The 23711-nt window shown below is 38.5% G+C and overlaps 1 protein-coding gene across 14 annotated transcripts in view; it reads right to left on the reverse strand.

Annotated features, from left to right (window-relative positions):
- Positions 1–23711, reverse strand: part of ULK4 (unc-51 like kinase 4) — a 651508-nt gene that overhangs the window by 524642 nt on the left and 103155 nt on the right. For 13 of the 14 annotated variants that reach the window (XM_078151680.1, XM_078151694.1, XM_020987362.2 and 10 more), the window contains one exon: positions 237–320. The exons of the other annotated variant lie outside the window; for it this stretch is intronic. In XM_078151680.1, the coding sequence (XP_078007806.1) occupies positions 237–320 (84 nt within the window). The remainder of the gene's footprint in view (positions 1–236; positions 321–23711) is intronic. 14 annotated transcript variants of the gene reach the window in all.

Raw genomic sequence — 23711 nt, forward strand, 5'->3', positions numbered from 1 at the left:
TTCTTATTTAGTACTGATTTCTGAAGATCAAGTCATCTATACATGCTGAGTGATAGAGAAACAGTTCATCCTGCTTTCTGCTCCTGTGTAGGTCAGGGTCTTGTCATGATTATTTAAATTCAGGAGCAATCCTGGGTTGACAAGATACTGCAGTGCTGCAGGCTACAATGCGCATCCAGTGCCCGAAGGCTTATTACAATGGAGAATTTCTGGGGAGGACCAGACAAGAGCCTTACCCCTTCCCGAAGGCATCTCATTAGCACAGTGTAAGCAGCCAAGGGAACGACCCAGCACTCTCGAGGGTGCTCTTTTTTTTCTTCCTGAAATGAAGTAGAAGGAAAGGCAATGAAGCTAACAGTACAATTGATATTAACCCTTTCAAGCAAAATTCATAATATCAAACTCCTAAAGCATCCAAAACATTACAAAAAATCCCCAAATACTACTATCCATCTGCCTGAATCCTGGAACTAGTTTTTATTTTTCAATCACAGCACTTTTAAAACACTACTATAGAAAACCTGTTTTTCTTGCAATATCACATGCATTATACTGCTATAAGGCCATTTCATGAAACAGGTTTTATTTCTCACAAGTCTATATTAATTAAATTCATTTTTGCTAGGATAATTGTCGTATAAAGAGATTAAGGCACTGTCTTTATCAACAACTAATATATTAACAAGTGGTACCATGGCTATCTCTACTTCAGGATATATTTTCAAAATTTCTTAGAAAACACAATAAATCTGGTTTTCAACAAGAAATATTTAAGAGGTCTTTCTCAATTCCCTACACTTAGACCCTTCTTGTTTGTTTGATACTGGGTCTCCCTAACTTAACCAGAGTAGAATTACAGTGGCTACTTACTGGCCAAACCCACTCAAGATGGCAGCTCTGACCTGCTTGGCATCTGATTAGGTAGGACCAGTTCACCCACCCCTGGGTAGCCTGGTGGCCTCCTCTCTCTACCCAAGTTACTGTTGTTGTTCATCCTTCATTTTTGCAAAGAGAACCAAAGACATCATGGGGTGATGTCTTGACTTGGGTGTGAATTGGATTTAAGTGAGGCAGAGCTGCACAAAGTCATCAGCCTCACTCTCTTTTCCAGTCACTCACCATATTGGTGCCAAACTGAGTGAAGATGCTGGATTGGTTTTAGCTCCAACAAAAGATCTAGATTTATTGTGGATATCTCAAAATCAACACGCCCAGAACAAAATTAATGATCTCTCCCCTATTCAAACCTCTCCCAAACTTAGATCCAGAGGCAGAAACAACATAAGAGGTCAAGTAGGGCATCCCTCTCATTTTGTAGGCATATGAGTGTAACTCCCCTATTTCTGCCGAGGGCACCATCATTCTTTCCATCACCCAGGTTCACAACCCAAGAGTCCTCCTCAACTCTTCCTTCTTCCATATCCATATCTAGTCGGTAGCCAAATCTTGTCAATTCCACCCCCATAATATCTCTTTTCTCTGTTCCCTTTTCTCTACTCACATGGCCACTACTCTAGCTCAGGCCTCATCACCTTTCTCCTAGATTACCCTAACAGCTTCCTAATTGGTCCCCCTACTTGTAGGCCTCTCTCCAATGCACCCTCCACAAAGCTGCCCAAATAATCCCCTAAAGCACAGATCTGACCATGCCACTCTCCAGTTTAAGAATCTTTAGTGGCTTATAACCTCTACTGAATTGTTTGCTTGTCTTCTCAATGAGGGGAGTTGGGGAGAGGGAGGAAGGAAGAGAGAGAATTTAGAACTCAAAGTTTTAAAAACAAATGTTAAAAATTGTCTTTACATGTAACTGGGGAAAAACAAAATACTAAATAAGTACAAAAAATTTAAAAAGAATAGAGCTTTTGATGCCTTTTTTTTGGGGGGGTAAGGCAGTAGGGTTAAGTAACTTATGTTCCATAGGGGTGACAACATGTACTCATATGAGGATATACAGAATAAATATACAGAGTATCAATACAAAAGAAATACAAGGTAGTTTAAGTACAAGGTAGTGAGACAGGAGGTCAGAAAAGCCTTTGTAGCAAGTGGTGCTTCGGCAACATCTTGAAAAAAAGTGGGGGATACTATGAGCAGAAGTGAGGGGGCAGGTAAGCAGAGAATGCCAGATCTAGAAATCATTTGGTCTCACATTCTCTTACATTTTGCAGACCAGAAAAAAAATGAGCACCGGAGGTGATCTGAGCAAGGTCACATGGCCATCTGGTCACAAACCACAAAATCTAAGTTGGCAGGAACCTTGGCAGAGGGCATCTTGCCCAAACCATACACTGGAATGGAACTGAGGTCCAGTGGCTTTCTTTTAGTTTGGACCCTCAAGATTCCTCAGCTGTCCCCACTCTGATCCATCCTCCACACAGATGCCAACATAATTGTCCTGAAGCACAGATCTGACCATATCGTTCTCCTCTCAGTCATCTCCAGTGACTCTCTCTTACCTACAGGATCAGATGGAATTTCTTTGTTTGGCATTTAAAGCTCTGACAACCTGGACCCTTGCTACTTTTCCAATCTTCTTGAACATTTCTAGCAGGGGCTACGACTCACGGTGGTTTTGTGTGATCAGCAAATGGTGCACTAGCCAACAGGCTGCTGATCTAGGTGGCATTGCTGAGAGCACAGTTCTGCCGGCACCCCATTGGGCCACAGCCAGAGCCCCTTCTGTCTACTTCCATCCTCCTTGTCCAAGGCAGCCGTACACTAAGCTTGATACACCAGGCAGTAGCTCAGGCACATGCAGGCTGAACTACTTCTTTCAGGGAGGGGTGGCTGCTCTGGCTTCGTGATCCCTAAGATATAAAATGCCAAGCCCAAGGAGAACAGTTATCCCAGGTTATTTCTGAGCCCAAACTCCCTGCAGGTCCCCTTCCTGAGTTGCTGTCTTGATAATCTAATTAAGCAAGGAGTAGTCATTTATCTCCTTTTAACTCTGAAGTGTGCTTTTAACTCCCAACTAGCAGAGTGGTTTTACACTTTTTTTATGTTATATCAGTACTTCATTATATTTTAATCCTTATAACTGCTGGCCAAGTTTAGGCCATAACATTATTACATAACATTATTCTCCTGTAGGCGCTCCACAACCCAGCTATACCAGCCTACTGGCTGATCTTCCTACATAACAATTCATCTCTTCACTCACTGTCTTTGCACTGCCTGTCCCCCATACCCAGAATGCTCTGCCTCCTTACCTCGAAATCCTGAACCCTTGGGTTCCTTCACAACTCAGCTCAAAGGCCACCTCCTGTGAGAGGCCTTCCCTTCTATTTACTCTACAAGCATCTTATTCATACCTATTTATACCCATGCTGTCTTCACATCAGAATGTAAGCTCCTTGAGGACAAGGATTATTTTTTCTTTGAATCTTTCCATAGTAAGTGCTTGTTTGATTATTAATCTATATAGATCAAATGTTATATCAATCAAATTATGAAGGGAATACTTTATAGAACTAGATGAAATAACAACAATTAATTTGGAGGAATAACAGACCTAGAATCCCAAGGAGAAAAGCAAAAAAATAGGGATGAAGGGCATATAGCATTAATAGATATGAAGCTATACTATAAAGCAACAGTCAACAAAACTATTTGATGGCGGGGAGGGGAGGGGAGGAGAGGAAATAAGCAAGAACCTGAAACCATCAAAAACAATAACTCAATGTATAATAAACTCAGAATCATAAATTCTGGAGGAAGGACTCCCTATCTGAAAAGAATTACTGAGAAAATTAGAAAGCAATTTGGCAGAAATTAGACTTAGATGAACAACCTACACCATTTATCACAATACGTGAATATTTGGTCTGACTATAAAAAAATTTATAAAATAAGATTATAGGGTAATTTACAGGATAATGGGATGAAGTATTTTTTGTAACTATAGGCAGAAGAAGAATTCTTAACCAAAAAGTAAAAATGATAATAAAAGATAAAATATATTTCAATTACATAAAGTTTTAAAGTTTTTACATAAAAAAATCAATGAAAATAGAATAAAAAGCAAAACTATCAAGAGGGAAAATATCTGTATCAAATATCACTGATAAAAGTCTGATACCAAAGACACATCTCAGTAATTGACATGAATACATATGACAAAGAACCATTTCACGATAAATGGTCAAAGCATATGATGTTTTATTTTTATTGACATTCTTTATTTTTACATATTTCAAAATATCACTCCTCTCCCCCCTCCATCAAGCCATCCCTTCTAATAAAGAAGATGAAAGATTAAAAATAGCAGTTCAGCAAAACCAAGCAACATGGCAATAATGTCTTACAACATGCAATATTCCACACCTATAATCCCCTACCTCTTCAAAGAAGGGAGGGATTTTATCAATTCTCTTCTGGGGACAAGCCCAGTCATTATAATTACACAGTATCCAATTTCTCCTCATGGAGAGAAAACTGGACTAGGATGGAATGTTGCAACCACTGTCAGATACAATCACTTTTCGGTTGTTTTGGCTAATTTATCTTTTCTTGTTACAAAGGAGCCTTTGGGTTAGAAGAAAGAAAGGAGCTTATTTCCAAAAGTGTCTTTATGGGATGGCAAAAGTCACCAATAAAGTAGGCTTAAAGAAGTTTTATTTTCACTAGAAGAATTAGAGATATCACTTTCTCAATATCATGATTATCATCACACATATCAAGCCTTGTGCCATTTTCCTGTGATACAGGGATATTCCTCAGAAATGCCTGAGGTGTATGGGATTGCTTACTCTCCTACACTGGGTGGACATGCTCTTGAATTCCCTTGTCAGATTTTTTTATAAATTTTCTGTCTCTTCTTTTTCTGTCATGTTTCACTGCTATTAGAATACCTGCTTCTAACAAATTTCTTCTAAAAGACCACTCACAAAAATTCAAATCTCTTTTAATTAACTACACACAAGAACTAGATAAAATGATCATAACACCTCAAAGTTACAAGAACCTCAAAAATGACCAGATTCATTTCAATAATGGCTATCACAAGAGTAAATGGGTTTTATGAATGACATTCCAAGAGATTCTGATTGTTTCATTAAAATAGGTCTTACCAAAGTAACCTCATTTCTTTTTTTGATATGATCCTCATACTTGAAATAGATGTAGTACATGTGAATTCAACAAGTATTTGATTAATTTTCTCATGCATGTAATGCTTTCAGCCATAACAGGGAGATATGGACAGTATAGGTAGGTGGATTTGGAAATGGCCAAATGACTCGAAGGTTCCCCACTAATGGCTAACTGTTCCAATGGACAGAAGTCTCTAGGGCAGCACAGCAGAGACACATGTTTAGCTTTCTGCAGTCTAATATTTTTTACCTACATTCATGACAGAAGTTGCAGAAAAGCAGATTTATATTCAATGTAAGGAAAGACTTCCTAACAATCTTGCAGAAGAGACACAGGCTAGTTCAGTTGGTAGTAGCTTCCGCTCATTAGAAATATTTGAGGAAAACGTGGATTTCTTAGTTTGTTGTAGGGGGGAATTCTTGAAAATTTAAGGTTGGTACTACTAATCTCTGAGGTCCCATCAACCTCCGAGACTTTGTGAATCTATATGACTAAAGTTCATGGACTTTCTCACCCCAATTTTTTGATAGATGATAGACATTCTTAATTTGCAGGTGTGTTTCATATAATAGAGTTTTCTCTCTTTTTTTTTTAGTTTTTTAAATATAAATTTATTTCTTTTTAGTTTTCAACATTCACTTCCACAAGTTTTTGAGTTCCAAATTTTTGCCCCATCTCACCCCTCCCCCCAGCCCAAAATGGCATGCATTCTGAATATCCTTTCCCCTCTTCTCTTATCCCCTTCCCCTTCTATTTTCCTGTAGGGCAGGATAGACTTCTATACCCCATCTCCTGTATTTCTTATTTTCCAGTTGCATGTGAAAACATTTTTTTAAACATATGTTTTTAAAACTTTAGGTTTCAAATTTTCTCTCTTCCTCCCTCCCCACCCACCCTCATTGAAAAGGCAAGCAACTCAATATAGGTTATACATGTGCAGTTATGCAAAACACTTCCATAGAAGATATGTTGTGAAAAACTAACTCTATTTCCCTTAATCCTATCCTGCCCTCCCATTTATTCTATTCTTTCTTTTGACCCTGTCCCTCCTCAGAAGTATTTCCTTCTGATTACCCCCTTTCCCAGTCTGCCCTCCTCTCTATCATCCCCCTGATCTCTTGTCCCCTTTCTCCCCCTATTTTCCTGTAGGGTAAGACAGATTTCCATACCCAATTGAATGTGTATGTTATTCCCTCCTTAAGCCAAATCCTAGGAGAATAAGATTCACTCATTCCCTCTCACTTTCCCCTGTTTCCCCTCCACTGTAAGAGACTTTTCTTTTCCAGTTTTTTTTTTTTGTGAGGTAATTAAGCCCCTTCTACTTATCCCTTTCTTCTTCTCCGAGTATCATCCTCTCTCATCCCTTAATTTTATTCAACAGATATGACCCCTTAATCTTCAACTCACCCTGTGCCCTCTATCTATCTATCTATACATACATATAATTTTTTTCCTTCAACTACCCTAATACTGACAAAGGTCTTATGAGTTATAAATATCATCTTTCCATGCAGGAATGTAAACAGTTCAATCTTAATAAGTCTCTTATGATTTCTCTTTCCTGTTTACCTCTTCATGTTCCAGTTGAGTCCTGTATTTTTTTTTGCTTTTTTTCTAGGCAATGGGGTTAAGTGACTTGCCCAGGGTCACACAGCTAGTAAGTGTTATGTGTCTGAGGCCAGATTTGAACTCAGGTTCTCCTGAATACAGGGCCGGTGCTCTATCCACTACACCACCTAGCTGCCCTTGAGTCCTGTATTTGAAAGTCAAATTTTCTATTCAGCTCTGGTCTTTTCATCAGGAATGCTTGAAAGTCCTCTATTTCACTGAATGACAATTTTTTTCCCCTGAAGAATTATACTCAGTTTTGCTGGGTAGGTGATTCTTGGTTGTAATCCTAACTTCTTTGCCCTCCGGAATACTATATTCCGTGCCCTGCGGTCCTTTAATGTAGAAGCTGCTAAATCTTGTGTCATCCTGATTATGTTTCCACAGTATTTGAATTGTTTCCTTCTGGCAGCTTGTAATATTTTCTCCTTGACCTGGGAACTCTGGAATTTGGCTACAATATTCCTAGGAGTTTTCCTTTGGGGATCTCTTTCAGGAGGAGATCGGTGGATTCTTTCAATTTCTATTTTGCCCTCTGGTTCCTAATATATCAGGGCAGTTTTCCTTGATAATTTCTTGAAAGATGATGTCTAGGCTCTTTTTTTGATCATGGCTTTCAGATAGTCCAATAATTTTTAAATCCTCTCTCCTGGATCTATTTTCCAGATCAGTTGTTTTTCCAGTGAGATATTTCACATTGTTTTCTAGTTTTTCATTCTTTTGGATTTGTTTTACAGTGTCTTGATTTCTCATAAAGTCACTAGCTTCCAATTGCTCTATCCTAATTTTTAAGGAAGTATTTTCTTCAGTAAGCTTTTGGACTTCCTTTTCCATTTGGCCAGTTTTTCTTTTTAGGGCATTTTCTCCTCATTGGCTTTTTGGACCTCTTTTGCCATTTGGGTTAGGCTATTTTTTAAGGTGTTATTTTCTTCAGTATTTTTTGGGTCTCCTTTAGCAAGCTGTTGACTTGTTTTTCATGATTTTCTTGCATCACTCTCTCTTCCCAGTTTTTTCCTCTACTTCCCTTACTTGCTTCTCAAAATCCCTTTTGAGCTCTTCCAAGGCCTGGGACTGATTCATATTTTTCTTGGAGGCTTTGGATGTAGGAGCTTTGACTTTGTTGTCTTCTTCTGGTTGTATATTTTGATCTTCTTTTTCAGCAAAGTATGATAATATAGTCTGACTCTTTTTGTGCTGCTTGCTCATGATCCCAGCCAATTACTTGAGTTTTAAACTCTTTGTTAAGGTAAGAGTCTGCTTCCAATGTGGAGAGTGTACTGTCCCAAGCTTCAGGGGTTTGTATAGCTGTTTTCAGAGATACTGGTAGGGACCTGTACATTTTCAGTTCTTCCAAGGTGGTATGATAAGGGGCGAGGTGTTTACTCCTTTCCGGGCCTGTGACTACAAGTACTCCTTTCTATCCTGTAACTATGACGAGGATTTCCTCTGCACAGCCACTACAAGCTCCACCACACCAACGCTCCTCCTCACCCCAGTACTGCCACCCAAAACTGTAACCCAGATCCAAACATGGGCAAAGCAAGAGATTCCTGCCTCAGCGCTGACAAAGAGATCCCTGCAATCCCTCTCTGATCAGCCACTGGATTCCCCCTCAGTCTGTGGACTGGAAGCTCAGGAAGCAGCTGCCCCCTCCCAGGACCACGCTATTGGGGAATGGAGCTGAAACCCCGCCTTCCTCTCTGAACACCGCAGAAACAGACTTTCCCCACTGACCTTCTAAGTTGTCTTTGGCATTCATGGATTGAGGAGTCTGGAAACCACCACAGCTGCCCGAGATTCAGTTCTCTGAGGCCTGCTCCAGGTTTGCTGCGGCTTGTGCGCCCACACGCTGCGCCACGCTCCCAGCCTGGCACAATACACCTTTCTGATCAATCATCCAGGTTGTCTTGGGCTGGAAATTTGTTTCACTCTGTCTTTCTGTGGGTTCTGCTACTTCAGAATTTGTTTAGAGCCATTTTTTATGAGTATTTGGAGGGGTTTGGGGGAGAGCTCAAGCAAGTCACTGCTTTCACTCTGCCATCTTGGCTCCGCCCCCGAGTTTTCTCTCTTTTAAAGGCCATCCTTGGATTAATAGGATATTCCCATAGTTAAACAAAATAAAATAGGGCAGGGAGTGGCACACACACACACACACACACACACACACACACACACACACACACAAGAGACACAGAGAAGACAGAAAGAGAGGGAAGAGGTCTGTTCCTTGGGGGGATCAGGAAAGGCCTCATCATTTAGGTTTGAAAGTACAGCTAAGGATTCAAGAGGTATAGACTTCCAGGTAACTGGAAAATTCAATTATAAAAAACAATTCAATTCTCTGATAATGCTGGATAAATGAAAAAAATGTTGACTATCATCTTTTAAGTAAAAGATAAATGTTTATGTGTGGAATAAGAGAGAGACGGGTCAAACAACTCATAATATTCAGTGTTTCTGGGTACACAACTAATCTTAATTATTTCCTATACAAATGTTTTCATGTATTAGTGGGAAATTATAGACAATAAAATAAAAAAGAATGTAATAAATATAATTTTAATCCATTTCATGAATGGTAAGATTAATATATTAAAAAGGTACATAAAGTACATTTCACTGCTGCTTCTTTTAAAAATCTATTACAGGTAGTTTTAATTCTCCAGATGATAAGTCCACTTTAATAAAAGAATAGTAAAAATAGAAATTGTGCACAAATATTCCATTTTATGCAAGTAAAAATGCTCTGTCTCTAATAATTTCTTTCCTTTTAGGTACTCCCCAAAATATTTAATGTATAACAATATAAATCAGGAGTCTTTAAAATATTAGCTGAAGGATCTTGAGGAAAAAGTGATTCAGAGATACATCAAAAGGTAGTCACATTACTTCAGCTTATATAAACTTTGTAACACAAAGAACCAGATTTTAACAAATATCATTCAAGTACTAGTTTGTTTCTCATACCTTCCCTCTAACTCCAGTCACTTAATTAGTGATCCAGTTTTAACATTTAATTTTAAGCATAATTTCTAAGATAAAATTATTACAGTTGGTGTCAATGTCATTTCTGTCATCCATTTCCTACTTTTTATTTTCAATTACTTGCTCAAATAGTTCAGGGTTAAGTTGTTTCAACTGTACATTACATATAAAAATAAACATATACACATATTTATCCACAGTATTGTTATAAGTGATGACCAAATAACTCAAGAAATTAGTTTCAATATTGCTTCTAAGCATACAATAAAATAAACTCTACCAATTCCTTTCTTTGCCTCCCAAAAGAAGGTCTGCAAGCCATCCTTCCACGTAGCTGCAACTTTCTTCTGGTCTCATTTAAGCAAGGATACCAAGATTGATATGGTTAAGTATCTTAAGAAATATATCCATTTGTTGATAACTGGACAAGGATTTCATATTTGTGGTTTTAAAAATAAAAAATAAAGTTAGCTAGTGGTTTAAAAATCCTAAAATTCTCAGTGCATGCAGTGTCCTTTCCCAACACCTTTGCCACTGTCACTGCAGAGGTGAAGGGGGCCAGTGAGGGGTAGAGGCCATTTTTAATTTTTCTTCATTTCATATTGCACTTTCATTGTGAATGGTCATTCATTTGTGAAGCTGTTGAGGGACCAACATACAAGATGTCTAAAAGAAGAGAAACAGTAAACGCATGGAAAGAACATTTGACCACATTAATACTGAAAATAGTAGTAGTCATATCCTTCTTTTATCTCATTTCCACAATATGTTTTTTTAAAACCTTCTTTCTTCCTTAGCACTACTGTGACAGCAATCTTACAGACCATGTCATACTCATGTTGTCATTCTTAACTGCCTGTTCTTAACTTCAACTTCCACAGGAGTTTATTTTACTTTTAAAATTTTAATACTTTTTTATTTTGGCACAATAGGTGCTTTCTAAAAAATACCAAACATACTCCCTAAAAAAAGGTCTCATGTAGAATTTTACGGCCTAGGATCCTACATACACTTTTTCTAAACCCTCTGAAACGTGTTCTCCAAAAATCTAAGATACTTGTCAGAATAGGCTTTCTTCTCCTCTATCATATATTCTAAGATGGAGTGATCATTTCCCTCAAAGTTCCCATCATTTCTACCTTGGCAGTTTATTCTTACTAGCCAAAATCAAGTTTATAAAAACAGTTACCTTCCTGGCTTATTCCACCTTTTAAATGATAAAATTATCATTAAAGAAGACAATAAATCGTTAGTTCTTCTACTTCTGATAAAGAGAAAACCATAACTGAAGTCCCACTTCCACCCTCCCACCACCATATTCTGCTTCTGTTCCAGGCTAATGATATGTGTCCTGAACTCATCTCTTTCCTCCTTCTCTCTAAATGGCTTTGCAGTATTCTCTGATGACAATATAATTTCTATTTCTGTTTCTGCTTCTATTGATCTCCACCAGGACCCTCCCATTCCTGGATTTCCTCAGATGACTACATCTTCTTAATAATGTTACTCCATTTTCCCAAACTCCCTACCCTTTACCTTTTTTACCTATCCCATTCCCTCCGAAAAAGGCATACACTTCCAGAGCCATATCCCAATTATGAATTCCATACCAGGTCTCAGTGACATGTGATCAAATTAGCCTCCTTTCACTAAAAGCCCTATTTCACCTTGCTTGTTTCCCATCCTTTGTGCATGAGAGTATAGAACATAAAGGGAAAGGATTTTATTACTAATTCCTTTCTTGGATTTTCTCTTCTGTAAACTTCTGGGTATTTCCACTATTATTTTCCTGCATAACAGATATCATATCAATTTAATGGGTATAAAGTCAGTTTTCTCCCTGTCTTTTGATCAGATGGCAAAACTTCAGACAAATACAATTTTACCAGTCCATGTTAGGTGTGCACTATCCATGGGCAAAAGATTATCATTCCTATCTTTAAGTCCTGGAACATGAAGCCCTTTAAGTCCTGGAACATGAAGCCCATTTCTAGACATTATCTTAATCAACTGTTCATGTCCCAAGTGTTCCCTTCCATTCTGAAGCCCTCTTCTTCAATCCACAGTGGTGATAAAAAGACTACCTGGCAAGACTTCATAATCTTTAACAATGCACCTTAGATTTCTTCGGGCCATACCATTTATGTCACTATTTGACTCTATTCCAAAAGTACAATCCTTCTCAATTTCACCCAGAAATTGGAAATATGGATACACAGTCCTTGCTTAGAGACTTTAATCTAGTTATGCTGTAGGTAGTAGAATACAACATCTTTAGACCACAGATAGAAGATCTTGCTTACAACCCTGGAACTCCAAATAAAGTTTCCAATATGCTTGTGGTATCACAATTAAATTTAATTTATCAACTATTTTTGAGATTTTATTAGGTGTCCAAAACTGTTTTCTATTATTCATCAGCAGACCTTTAATTCTGACTGCAAATTAGAGACATATTAGCATCCCATCCAGTCTGTCAGATTCCTTCAAAATAAGTTAATCTTCTAAAATTTGTTTCCTTATTTATCAGGCAGCATACTGTTGAAAAGAGCTACTTGGATAGTATAATTATGTGACACATTTGAGCTCCAAATTATAAATGATGATCTTTGGATGCCTATAAGATTTTTTTGATAAATCAAAAAAATGTTTAAGTAAAGTGATCATGGACCAATCATAGTGGGTTAACAGATCAAGAATTTCAACAACCAAGCTTGTACTTAGTCTACAAAAACAAGAATGTCTTCTTCTAAAGAACATACAGTGTGTCTATTGACCTTCAAAAGTAATCCCAAAAGTTCACAGCTGTTTTTGCTCTCAAATTAAATAATTATTATAAGTTGGTTCAGACGATTATAGATGTTTCAACATGCTTCTCTGACACTGAAAACATTTTCAAACTGTTCTTAAAGAGACCACTAACCAATTAGTCCTAGGCCCTAGGATAAGAGGGAGTTTTAAAATTTGGTGGAAAATAAAGAATCTTGTTTTGGAATCCACCTGCCCAAAACACTCCTTCTCCATTGAATAAGGAGTTGCCTCTCTTAGACAGATTTCAAGGTGCTAGTTATAACTGCATTTTATGCTGGGCCAGATCAAAGTTAGAAAGGAGCTTCAAGATACACATCTAATACAAAATTCACTTGAAGCATAAATCAGTTCTGAAATGTTCTCCAAAAATGATCATACAGCTTCCACTGGAGGACTTCCATGACATTTTGGGGCAGTTCTAATTGTAACAGAGTTGTTTCTTATAGGGATCTGAACTCTATCTTCCTACAGCTTTTATTTATTGGTTTGATTTCTAACGTTTGGGGCCTAGAAGATTAAGTCTATATGATATGTCCTTAAATATTTAAATTCCATAATAATGTCCACCTAACCAAATCATCTCTTTTCCCAGCTAAATACTTATAATTCATTCAACTATCATTATGAAATGGCTTCAAGTACCTTGATTGCCCACCTATGTACATGCTTTAATATTTCAATGCCCTTCCTAAAATGTGACACTCGAAAATCAATGGGGCATTTGGATGTTGTCTGATGACAACTCAGTACAGTGGAATGAACTCATTCTTCACTCTTGTTTTTCCCCCTAATAATGGAGCCTAATATCTCACTAACTTTTCTGATGACTGTAACATACCACAGTGACATACCAGTGAGTCACCATCCACCAAAATACTCAGTTCTTTTTGCCATGAGACCTTGTCTTCACCACTCTGTACTTGCGCATTTGTTTGTTTTTTGCACTGAAGTACAGGACTGTATAGTCTTCCCAATTACACTTTATTTCATTAGATTCTGGACAGACTCTTGAGATCTTTTTAGGTACCAATTCTGTCATCCAAAACTTTGAAGAGCCTGCCACGTATATCTTCATTAACGTCACTGATAAAAATATTGAACAGGCCAGGACCAAGCACAAAACCATATGACACAGGATTAAAGGTATCCTTCCAGGTTATATCTACCATTAATCACCACTCTTTGGGTCTGGTCATTCAACCAGTTCTGAGTCTACAACTGTGTCATTTTCATCTATGTTAGAAAGTGGGAGAAAGGGGCCCATAGTTAGTATCCTGACCATCATAAAATGGCACTGCTTTGGGCTGACTGTTTGCATGAATTAAATAGTATTATAGAAGCAAATTCTCTTCTTCATATGTTTCCCAAACTTTCTCTAAGGACACCCAATGGCTTTCAAATCAAAGTTAATAAACTTTAGATAACGTTTTCTTTTCTGCCTTGACCTTGGATCTGGCTTCTTGCTAACTGTTGGAGGCCTACTCTGAACTTAAACTATATTACCACATGATTTGCAAATTCCCTTATATTAGTATTGTTGTTGGACTACGCATATACAAATTATGTCCCGGCTGAGACATCACTGTTTGCTAATCCCTGGCATATGTCCACCCCTCCCCACAGTTCCACAGGGGCCAGCAGTACAATAAACACATCTGTTCATCTTGTTCACAAGGATATTTTCAGAGATCCTGTCAAAGGCCTTACTGAAATTCATATAGGACAGAAACTATGATTTCATCAGAACAAGGAATTATCAGGCAAGGAAACTAACTCTCCCAATCCAGGTCAGCACTTTGTCTGCATCTAGTCTTAGACAGCCGCCCATGGCACTGAAAGGTTCAGTGACTTGTCCACTATGTGGACAGTATGTGTAAGAGGCAGGACTGGAAACCAGGGCTTTCTGGATCTGAGGCTACCTCTCAGCCATCACACCAAGCTACTTCTAAAGAGCATTAGGATTTCTTTGATCTTTCCACGTAGGAAACCCAATACGAGTATGATGAAGTTCGTATGGCATGATATCCATAATGAAATCAAATGTGTTCATAATGGTTAACATTTTCCTTTATACATGCTCACAAACAATATTTAATGGTCCCCTGCAAAATTTTTATTTTTCCCTAATTAAACTTCCCCTTTTTTTTCATTGGCAAGTATAAGCATTCAAATACATTAACAAGAATAAATGAAAAGAAAATAAGAACAAATTAATTATAAATGACTAGGAGCTTCCTGTTTTGCCGCTAGGATAAAATACAAAAAAGCCTCTGTTTGGTGCTTCAGGCCTTGCATCATCTGGCTCTAACCCACCTTTCCAGATAGTTCACATTTCTCCCCCTCAAACAGTCTGTGTTCTAACCAAACTGGTTGTCTTGTTTCGATAGCTTAGCACACTGTCTCCTGCTCCCACACCTGGCTGCCAGAGCCCCTCCCTCCTTATCTTTTAGTCTTAGGATCTCGGACTGAAAGCTGGGAGAGATTTCAGAGGCATCAAGCCCAACCCCAACTTGATGAATGAAGGTCAGTGACTTCCCCAAGGCCACACAAACCCAGGGCTGGAAATTGGGTCCTTTAATTCCGACTCCAGCGCTCTTTCTGCTACACGTGGTGGCCACCCCCTCGCTGCCTTCAAGACTCAACTACAGGGCCACCTTCCTTCCACACACAGTCTTTCCTGATCTGTGCAGTTGTTAGTGAAATGTATTTTGTTTATCCTGTCTATTTACATATCTATATATCTCTTGAGTACCAGGAGTAGAATGTAAGTTCTTAATAGCAGAGTTTATTTCATTTTTTGACATGGATTCCACAATACCTAAAATGGTGCCTCAGATATAATCAATGATAATAAATAAATGTGTGTTGAATTAAATGGAGTCATACATGTGAACTTCCATTACTTAAAGAACTGTAAAAGTAAGTGTATATTAACCTTAATAAGGCTGTAACAAAATTGTTTTGCTTGTTTCCATAACAACTTCTGAATTTTTCCACATATTTTTCCTGAGATTTGTTGCTATTTTTGTAGTCCTTATTTATGTAACTATAGTTGGTACATATATTATTCTACTGTTTTTTCTTCTGTCTGCATTGTTTCATATATCTTCCCATATTTCTCTGTACGCTTTTACTGGTATGACCATATGCCATTACATTTATTTATCAAAATTTGTTCAGCCATTTCCTAGTCCCTGGACAAATTATTTCCCATTCTTTACCATCACAAATAGTGCTTCTAGGAAAATTTTGTAGAGATAGGCCTTTTTCTCCCTGTCAATAATTATTCTAAAGTAGTAGGAACACTGGGTGAAAGGATGTGAACTTTTGCACCTCTTCTTGTACAAATCCATATTGCTTTCCAAAAATATTAAGCCAGTTCACAGCTCCTCTGCAGTATGCGTGGTGCCTACTTTTTTCAAAGTCTTGCCAGCATTGTGTTTTTTTTTAAACTAGGATTGAGAATCTGATGTGCCTCAGGTGGGAGAGGCAATAGGGTAAAAGAGATAAAGTTGGGGTATCTGAGGCAAAAAGATCTAGGTCCTAATCCAAATGTAATACTGGCTGGGTGTATGATCCTCGACAAGTCAAGTGATCTTCCATGTTTTTCAGGCACCTCCCTAGGGTCTGGCATAAATGAGCATGATCTGCATGGCTTAGGGGAGCTCCACCTCTGTATTTCCCTACACTGATGACGATAGCTTATGTATTCCCATAAGGTGACATACAGAATAACTGTTCGACATTCCATAAGGTGACATATAGAATAACTGTTCGACATTCTAGATTTAGGAATAAACTCACAAGAGTTTTCCCTTTTGGAAATCAGACATAAAACAGCCTTATCTATAGTTCCACATCACCTACCCATTCTCCACGATTCCTAATAGATCATGAAAAGTGCTTCAGGAATTGTGCATGCAGCTTTTTATAGGGTATCAGGAGATAATTCACCCAACTTTAGCCCTCTTATTTCTCACTTCTTTCAGTTTCCTCTTGGGGAATTAACATGGCTCAAGACTCAGATTGGGGTTGCAAGGCTCAAATGAGATTGTGTTTGAACAATGCTTTGTAAACACTAAAGCAGTAGATACATTTAAGTATTATTATTTTGTCATAGAGTCATCAGACAAAGTAGGGGGAAATGACGGAAGGGACAAGTGATGCTGAGATAAGACCTATCCTGATGGAGGAGTTGGATTATAGAGACCTCAGATGATAGAGGTGTCAAATAAATTGTCTTTTTTCTGATAAAAAAAAATATATTTTTTACCATTCTGATGGGCATGAGATGATATCTCACAGTTGTTATGATTTGTATAAAGTGGCTCTGATTTTTAGGGAATGTGAGCATTTTATCAAGCGATGAGTAATGATTTGTAGCTATCTCTCTTTGAAAAACTGTCTTAAAAAAATAGGCTTCTACAAATCACTCTTACTTAAAGGCACTGCATAGAAAGACAATTCTTAGAGTAAACGAAGCAGATCCAGAACAACAGCATACACACTGACAACAAGTATGTAAATGAAGAAAACATTATTGGGTGGGAGTGGGGACCTTCAGGCTGATTACAACAGATGACGTTGATGATACCTCCTCAAGACTCAAGAACATAGCTTCCTTTGAATACAAAACAAGTCACAAAGATGACCAAGTCACTTGTGCTATAGTAATAAACACTTTTCAGTTGTTTTGCTTCACTATTTTCTGACTGTATAACTTTATTAGCTGTATTAAAATAAAATCTATCATTTATAAAAATAAAAAATCCTAATTCTTCTGGGATGCTCTAGAATTTTTTAGACAATTGGCAGTTTGAGGTTTTGGGGTCATATTTAAAGCAAAGATTACAATATGATCTGCAATGTTTTTGCCTTTCTTTGTATCCCCAGTGCTTATATGGTGCCTCATTCATAGTGAATGCTTCACAAGTGCTTGGTGACTGACAACTCCATTAAGGCAGGTGAATGATTGTTCTGTTACTTACAGCCTAGAGATGCCAACTGAACTGAGAGATCCAGTGATGTGCCCAATGTCACACAGTCACACGGCATCAGGGCAGGGCTTGAACTCAGGTCTTACTGACACCAAGACAAGATGCCTTGCTTCCATTACATTAATGGACTCAATTTATTTTTTTCAGTCTCTCTATTGTTGGACATTTAATTTGCTTCCAGTTTTGTTTTGGTTTTGCAGTTGCAAATTATGCTGCAAGAAAATCTCTGAACAAATAGCTTTTTTTTTTAAAAAAACCCAACACTTTCAACATATATTTCTAACAACAAAATTATTGGGTTGAAGAGCATATCTTTTTCACAGCTTTTACTACATACTGTCAGACTATTTTCAAAAAATAATTCTAAAATTCTACCAGCAATAGATGAATATGCTTCTTTCTCTACCAACACTGAGATCCGATGTTTTAAAATTTTTTTTTTTACCAATTTGATGGTTATGGGAGACTATCTCACAGCTGTTTTAATTTGCATAAAGTAGCTCTGAGATAATGGATGACTTGAATAACTGGAGAGATAGTCAAATTCCACAGATAGGTTGGATTAATGCAGTTCTCCCCAGATTCATTTATATAGTAGCTAAACTACCAAGAGTTCTCTTTATCAAACTGTATTCAGTAATATTGAAATGTATATGGAAATCAAATGTTGAAGGTAAAGGTGGCTGTGCACCTGGAGACTTTAAAGCATATTAAAAAATGTTTATCTTTTAAACCATCTACTACTGAGCAAAAAAAAACAAACAAACAAAAAGCAGAGAGAAACAGATCAGTGGAATAGAACATCCAACCAAATCTGGTACATTCCTCCTCTTCACACACCCTAGAGTTGAGCCATACCGGACAGCTTGCTCTTCTTCATGGGCATTCCATGCCTTCACACAGGCTGGCCCTTCCACCTGGAATGCCCTCCCTCCTTACCTGTGCCTCACAGGATCTTTAGTTTACTTCAAAGCTCAGCTCAAGCTCACAACCAAGGCTGCCCTACAAAATTGCCTTATGTCTTTTCTGTGCCCATTTTGTTTAACAGAGGGACTTGCCGGGGAGAGCCCGGGCCGTGAAGCATGTGCAGACATTGGCTGCTTGCTGTCTATACAACAAGCAACACATCTTAAACCTCCTCTTTTCTCACTCCTCCCATCTTTTGGGCCTTCCTGAGGCCCAGATCCCTCCTCATGAGATCACCTCCCTCAACACCCTTTCCAACACTGATGATACTTTCATTCCCCCAATTCCCTGAGGCATATGATAAGATTTGAACATGGTAAGCAAAGTAGGCTTCAGATGAACCTCATTCTTATCTGAACTAGACAAATGAGGGTTGAACATACACATATACTCTCACATACACACACAGACACATGCACGTGCCACACAGTTTAAAATTTATAAAACTCAACATAAAAAAAAATGGAGTTAGGAAGGAATGGTTAAGAGGAAGGATAACAACCACAGAAGGAAGACCTGCAATCTAAACAATCTTCCTGACCCTAAAGGAGGAATGTAAAAACAAAAAAAAAAAAGAAAAGAACTGGAAACTAAAGGGGTGCCCATTGCTTCGGAAATGTCTGAACTACTGATGGCACAAGAAATAATGAAAATGATTTCAGAAAATCCTGTTAAATGCAAAATTATGCAGATTTAGGTAAAGAAAATAAGAAGGACAGTTTATATGAGGCCAACAAAACACTAAAGACAAATAACTTTGGAAGACTTCATATCTCCGATCAATGAATGCAATGACGAAGCACACTTCCAGAGGACCTATGAGGAAACATGCTACCCATCTGCTTACAGGGGTGACAGACCCAAAGTGAAGGAAGAGACTTAAATTTCGGGACAGTGCCATTGTGGATTTTATTTTCATTGCTATGGTTATTGTTACAAGGGGTTTTTTTTTGGGGGGGGGTTGCCCTCTGGTTTTAAAGGGTAGGGAGAGAGAAGAAGGGTTTGCCATACTGATGCCAATATAAAGAGAGAGAGAAAGAGAAAAAAATTTAATGTGCAGCAGAAAACAAAGGGAAATTTAGAAGGAAGCACAATCAAGCAGGGCAGTTTTGAAAGTAACATGTTAAACTTCAGCACTTTTTTTTATAAAAGTAAACAATGTGAAATGAAGATTCCCAGTTCCATATCCAATTCTCTTTTTTTCTTCTGCTGTAAAATGCTCGTTTCCTCCCCCAGTGTTTAAGAGTCCAAGTATAAAACAAGCAAAGCTCCAATAGAAGCAACAGATATGCTGGTAACTGTTTTATCATGATGAATATTTACTCTACAAAGGCATTTATTAAAATGGATTCGACAAGCATCAGAATCCATAAAACTCTACCAAATGCCATTTTTATGTTTGAAAGACTTACTACTTGGGGCAGCTAGGTGGCGCAGTGGATAGAGCACCGCCCCAAAGTCGGAGGACCTGAGTTCAAATCCGGACTCAGACCAAACACCTGACACTTACTAGCTGTGTGACCCTGGGCAAGTCACTTAACCCCAATTGCCTAAAAGCAAAAGAAAGAAAGAAAGAAAGAAAGAAAGAAAGAAAGAAAGAAAGAAAGAAAGAAAGAAGAAAGAAAGAAGAAAGAAAGAAAGAAAGAAAGAAAGAAAGAAAGACTTACTACTCAATATTACCTAAGAATTTAAGAGTGAATAGCACTACTGAGGAAGAAATGACCAAAGATTAAAAATCAAAGGGGCAAGAATGGATGAATGAATGAACAGACATGTATTAAGCACTAGATAAGGACATAAATACAAGTAGGTAAGCCAGACCCGCCTTCATGAAGCAAACGGTAAGTCACAAGACAAGTAAAATCATAGCATTTCTTAAATAACTAAGAGATCTTCAACAAGCAACAACTGTCACATGAAATCTCTTCTCGTGGGATCCTTTTTCCCTCTCTGAAGTGAAAGGCCCAGAAGGCTAAGGCGAGTGACCCGTGGCCAAATTAAGGGCAGAGCTGGTGGCCCCTGGGGAGCACATGGCCAGTCTCCAGCAGGGGCTCCTCTGCATCTATCCCAGCACCGCACGCAGCATCCCTCGCCCAGCATCCCCGGGAGAACAAAGGCAAGGGGTATGTGGCTGTGTCCAACCCACCAGATGGATGTGTGGCCTTAACGTGTCAGGGAAGCCCCTGGGAGAAAGATCTCCATGCAGGCTGCACCCACGTCCACGTGCGGTCACTGCCTCCCGGTCAGAATTAACCGAAATTGTCAGAGAGCTGCAAACATCAGGGCTCAAAGCAAATCAGGCTGGCCCTGGACGATGTTTGCCGCTGCACTTGCTGCCCTCCAGGCCTTGAATTTTCTTTCCGTATCTTTAGGGCAGCGCCACCATGTGGCCACTAAGTAACATAGCAACATTGTTCTACTGCAAGGTCTGTGGGCATTTCCTCCAAAATACAAGATGGTAGCTGTCTGCTCAAGCCCGCCCATATTAAATACAAACATTTCTATACCTTTTATACGAAGAGATATCTCTTCATTTAATTAACTTAACTGCCATGTAAACAAACACCAAAGAAAATATTATTAGGAATAAAAGATGGAGGAATCTATGGAGACTCTATCAATACAGATATATAGAAAGTTTTCTGATGAGTTCAAGTTTCTAAAGGATAGGTACAAAAGAGAAATAGGAGCAGATAGCTAATATCTAACAACAGCAACACAGATCGTTAATATCAGAAGATCGAAAACCCAGAATGAGTGTAGGCTTATGAAAAAGGTTTTTGTTCTGAGGTCTTTTAGGTATGCACATTATGAAAAGGACAATAAAGGAATAATAAACCCGTAATTTACTTCCTGAAGAAAGACTGTATATGCCAATAGAGAAAAAGCAAAACCAAATGGGAGATAGAAGCTATACTGCCTCCATTTCTTCTACAAAAGTGAAAGATTTTCCAACTGCAAAGGGCAGAACAATATGGTTAAGATAGCCTTAAGACATGTGAGAGATTGAAACAGCAAGCACACAATTCTTTAAAGGAGGTAAAGTCACCCATCCACAGGCAGGATTTCCCTGTATGCCAAGGACAGAATCAGGATCCCTAAAAATCTCAACAGAGATGGAGCAATGCTCCAACTACAACAATATCAGATTTAATAGGGGTAAATGTGAAGCCCTATATTTACGTTTAAAAAATCACTTGCAAAAATCAACTCATTTCTCAACAAGTATTTATTAGGCATCTACAATGTTCCAGGTACTGCTGAAGACACTAAATATATAAAGACAAAGAATGAAACCATCTCTACTCACAATAAGCTTACATTTTAATGCAAAAGCCAATAAGTAGATACATATGCACATATGTGTATATATATATATATATATATATAGCATAAAGTGGATAAATACAAATTTATGCAAAGCAGCTAAATACAAGGTAGTTTGGGAAGGACACCAGCAATTGGGGGGATCAGGAAGGGCTTCATGCAGAAGATGGTGTTTGAATTGTTCCTTAAAGGAAAATCAAGATTCCATGAGGTAGGAACAAGGAGGGAGTACATTCCAGGATATGGGGAGGTGAGGAGTCAAGGGTAATGCTAAAGTTACAACCCTGGGAAACAAAAGTATGGTGGTGTCTTCAAAAGAAATAGGGAAGTTTGAAAGAGAGGAGGGCTGGGAAGAAAATATAATGAGTTTGTTTTTGTACATGTTGAGTCTGAGATGTCTCTGAGACATCTAATTTGAAATGTCTAACAGGCAACTGGTAACACGGGACTAAAACTCAGGGGAGATTCATAGGTTAGATATATAGGTCTGTGAGTCCTGGATAGAGATGGCAATAAAACAATGAGAGTTGATAAGGTTACCAAGAGAGTTTAGAGGGAAAAGAAAAAAAGAGTTTAAGACAGAACCTTGTGGTACACCCACAGTTGGGTTATTTGATAAGGATGATGAACTAGCAGAAGAGATTGTAAATGAGCAATCTGATGGGTAAGAGGAGAACTAGGAGAGAAGGTGTCACAAATACACAGATTAGAAAGAGCGTCCAGGAAGAGAAGGTTGTCAAAAGCATCAAATACAGTAGACAGGTCAAACAGGATGAGCACTCAAAAAAGATGATCTGGCAGCTAACAAATCACTGATAATTTTGAGTAGAGCAGTTCTGGTTGAGTGAACAAGAGCAGAAGTCAGACTGCAAAGGATTAAGGAGTGAGAGCACTGTAAGCGGAGACCAGAGACAGCTCCTTCTAGAAGTCTGACTCACAAAAAGAGGAAAGGTATAGGACTATCACTGGAAGGGTGGTAGGGACACTTAGTCATGCTTCAAGACAATAAGGAAGGAACCAAAAGATGAGAGAATAATTGCAGTTGCAAGCTGCAGGAGAAGAGTCCCTGCAAGCACACATGCAGAGGGCTGGTCTTGGCAAAGAAAAGAGCCATCACTTTGTCAGAGACTGAGAGAAAGGAGGTGAAGGCAAAGGGACAACATCAAGGGGTTTGGAGACGAAGATAAGGGGAGAAAAAGGAGTTCATGTGGAATGTCCTCCACTTCCTCAGTAAAGTAAGTGGCAAGGTGTCCCAATGAGAAAGAGGAAGAAGGGGCAGGTGCAAGCATCTTAAGGAAGGAAAAGGAGGCTTGGAATAGTGTTGGTGGAGAGTGAGATAGGGAATCAGTTGGGAGAAATAAAAAGGTTGCTTTGCTGCAGTGAGAACCCAACACAAATTCATAAAAAACACAGATCATAGTTGTTTTACTTCCTGCAGTCTTCAGCAGCCCAGAAGTAGGAAGGCGCAAAGGAGGTGGGTGAGGGGAATAATCCATGACCAACTGATCATACATACCATGTGTCAGAGAATGTGAAAAAAAAAAGTTGGAGGAAAGAGTTGCCCATAAGCAAAATAGAGTGATGGAGCAGTCAAAACTCGAATGCAAGAGCTACAAAATCTATCAAATACTTGGGAATTAACCCACCACACACAAAGGATAATAGGAATAGAATTACAAAATAGTCTTTACAGGAATAAAGGATGACGTGAATGACTGGAAAGAATGTTTATTATTCAAAGGCAGACATGCCAGAGTAGAGAAGGTGCTGAGCTCAGAATCAGACACCCCTCAAAACCAATCTCTGACACTTCCTGACTCTGAGACCCTGGAAAAGTAACTTAGCCAGTGATGCTCCTTCCTTCCCAAAAGCTCCTGCTTCGTCTCCCTGCTGCCATATTTCCCTGCCTCCAGCCATCCTCCTATA

This window comes from Phascolarctos cinereus, unplaced genomic scaffold, assembly GCF_003287225.1.
Source record: "Phascolarctos cinereus isolate Bilbo 61053 unplaced genomic scaffold, phaCin_HiC Scaffold_1;HRSCAF=81, whole genome shotgun sequence".
Taxonomy (NCBI): Eukaryota; Metazoa; Chordata; class Mammalia; order Diprotodontia; family Phascolarctidae; genus Phascolarctos; species Phascolarctos cinereus.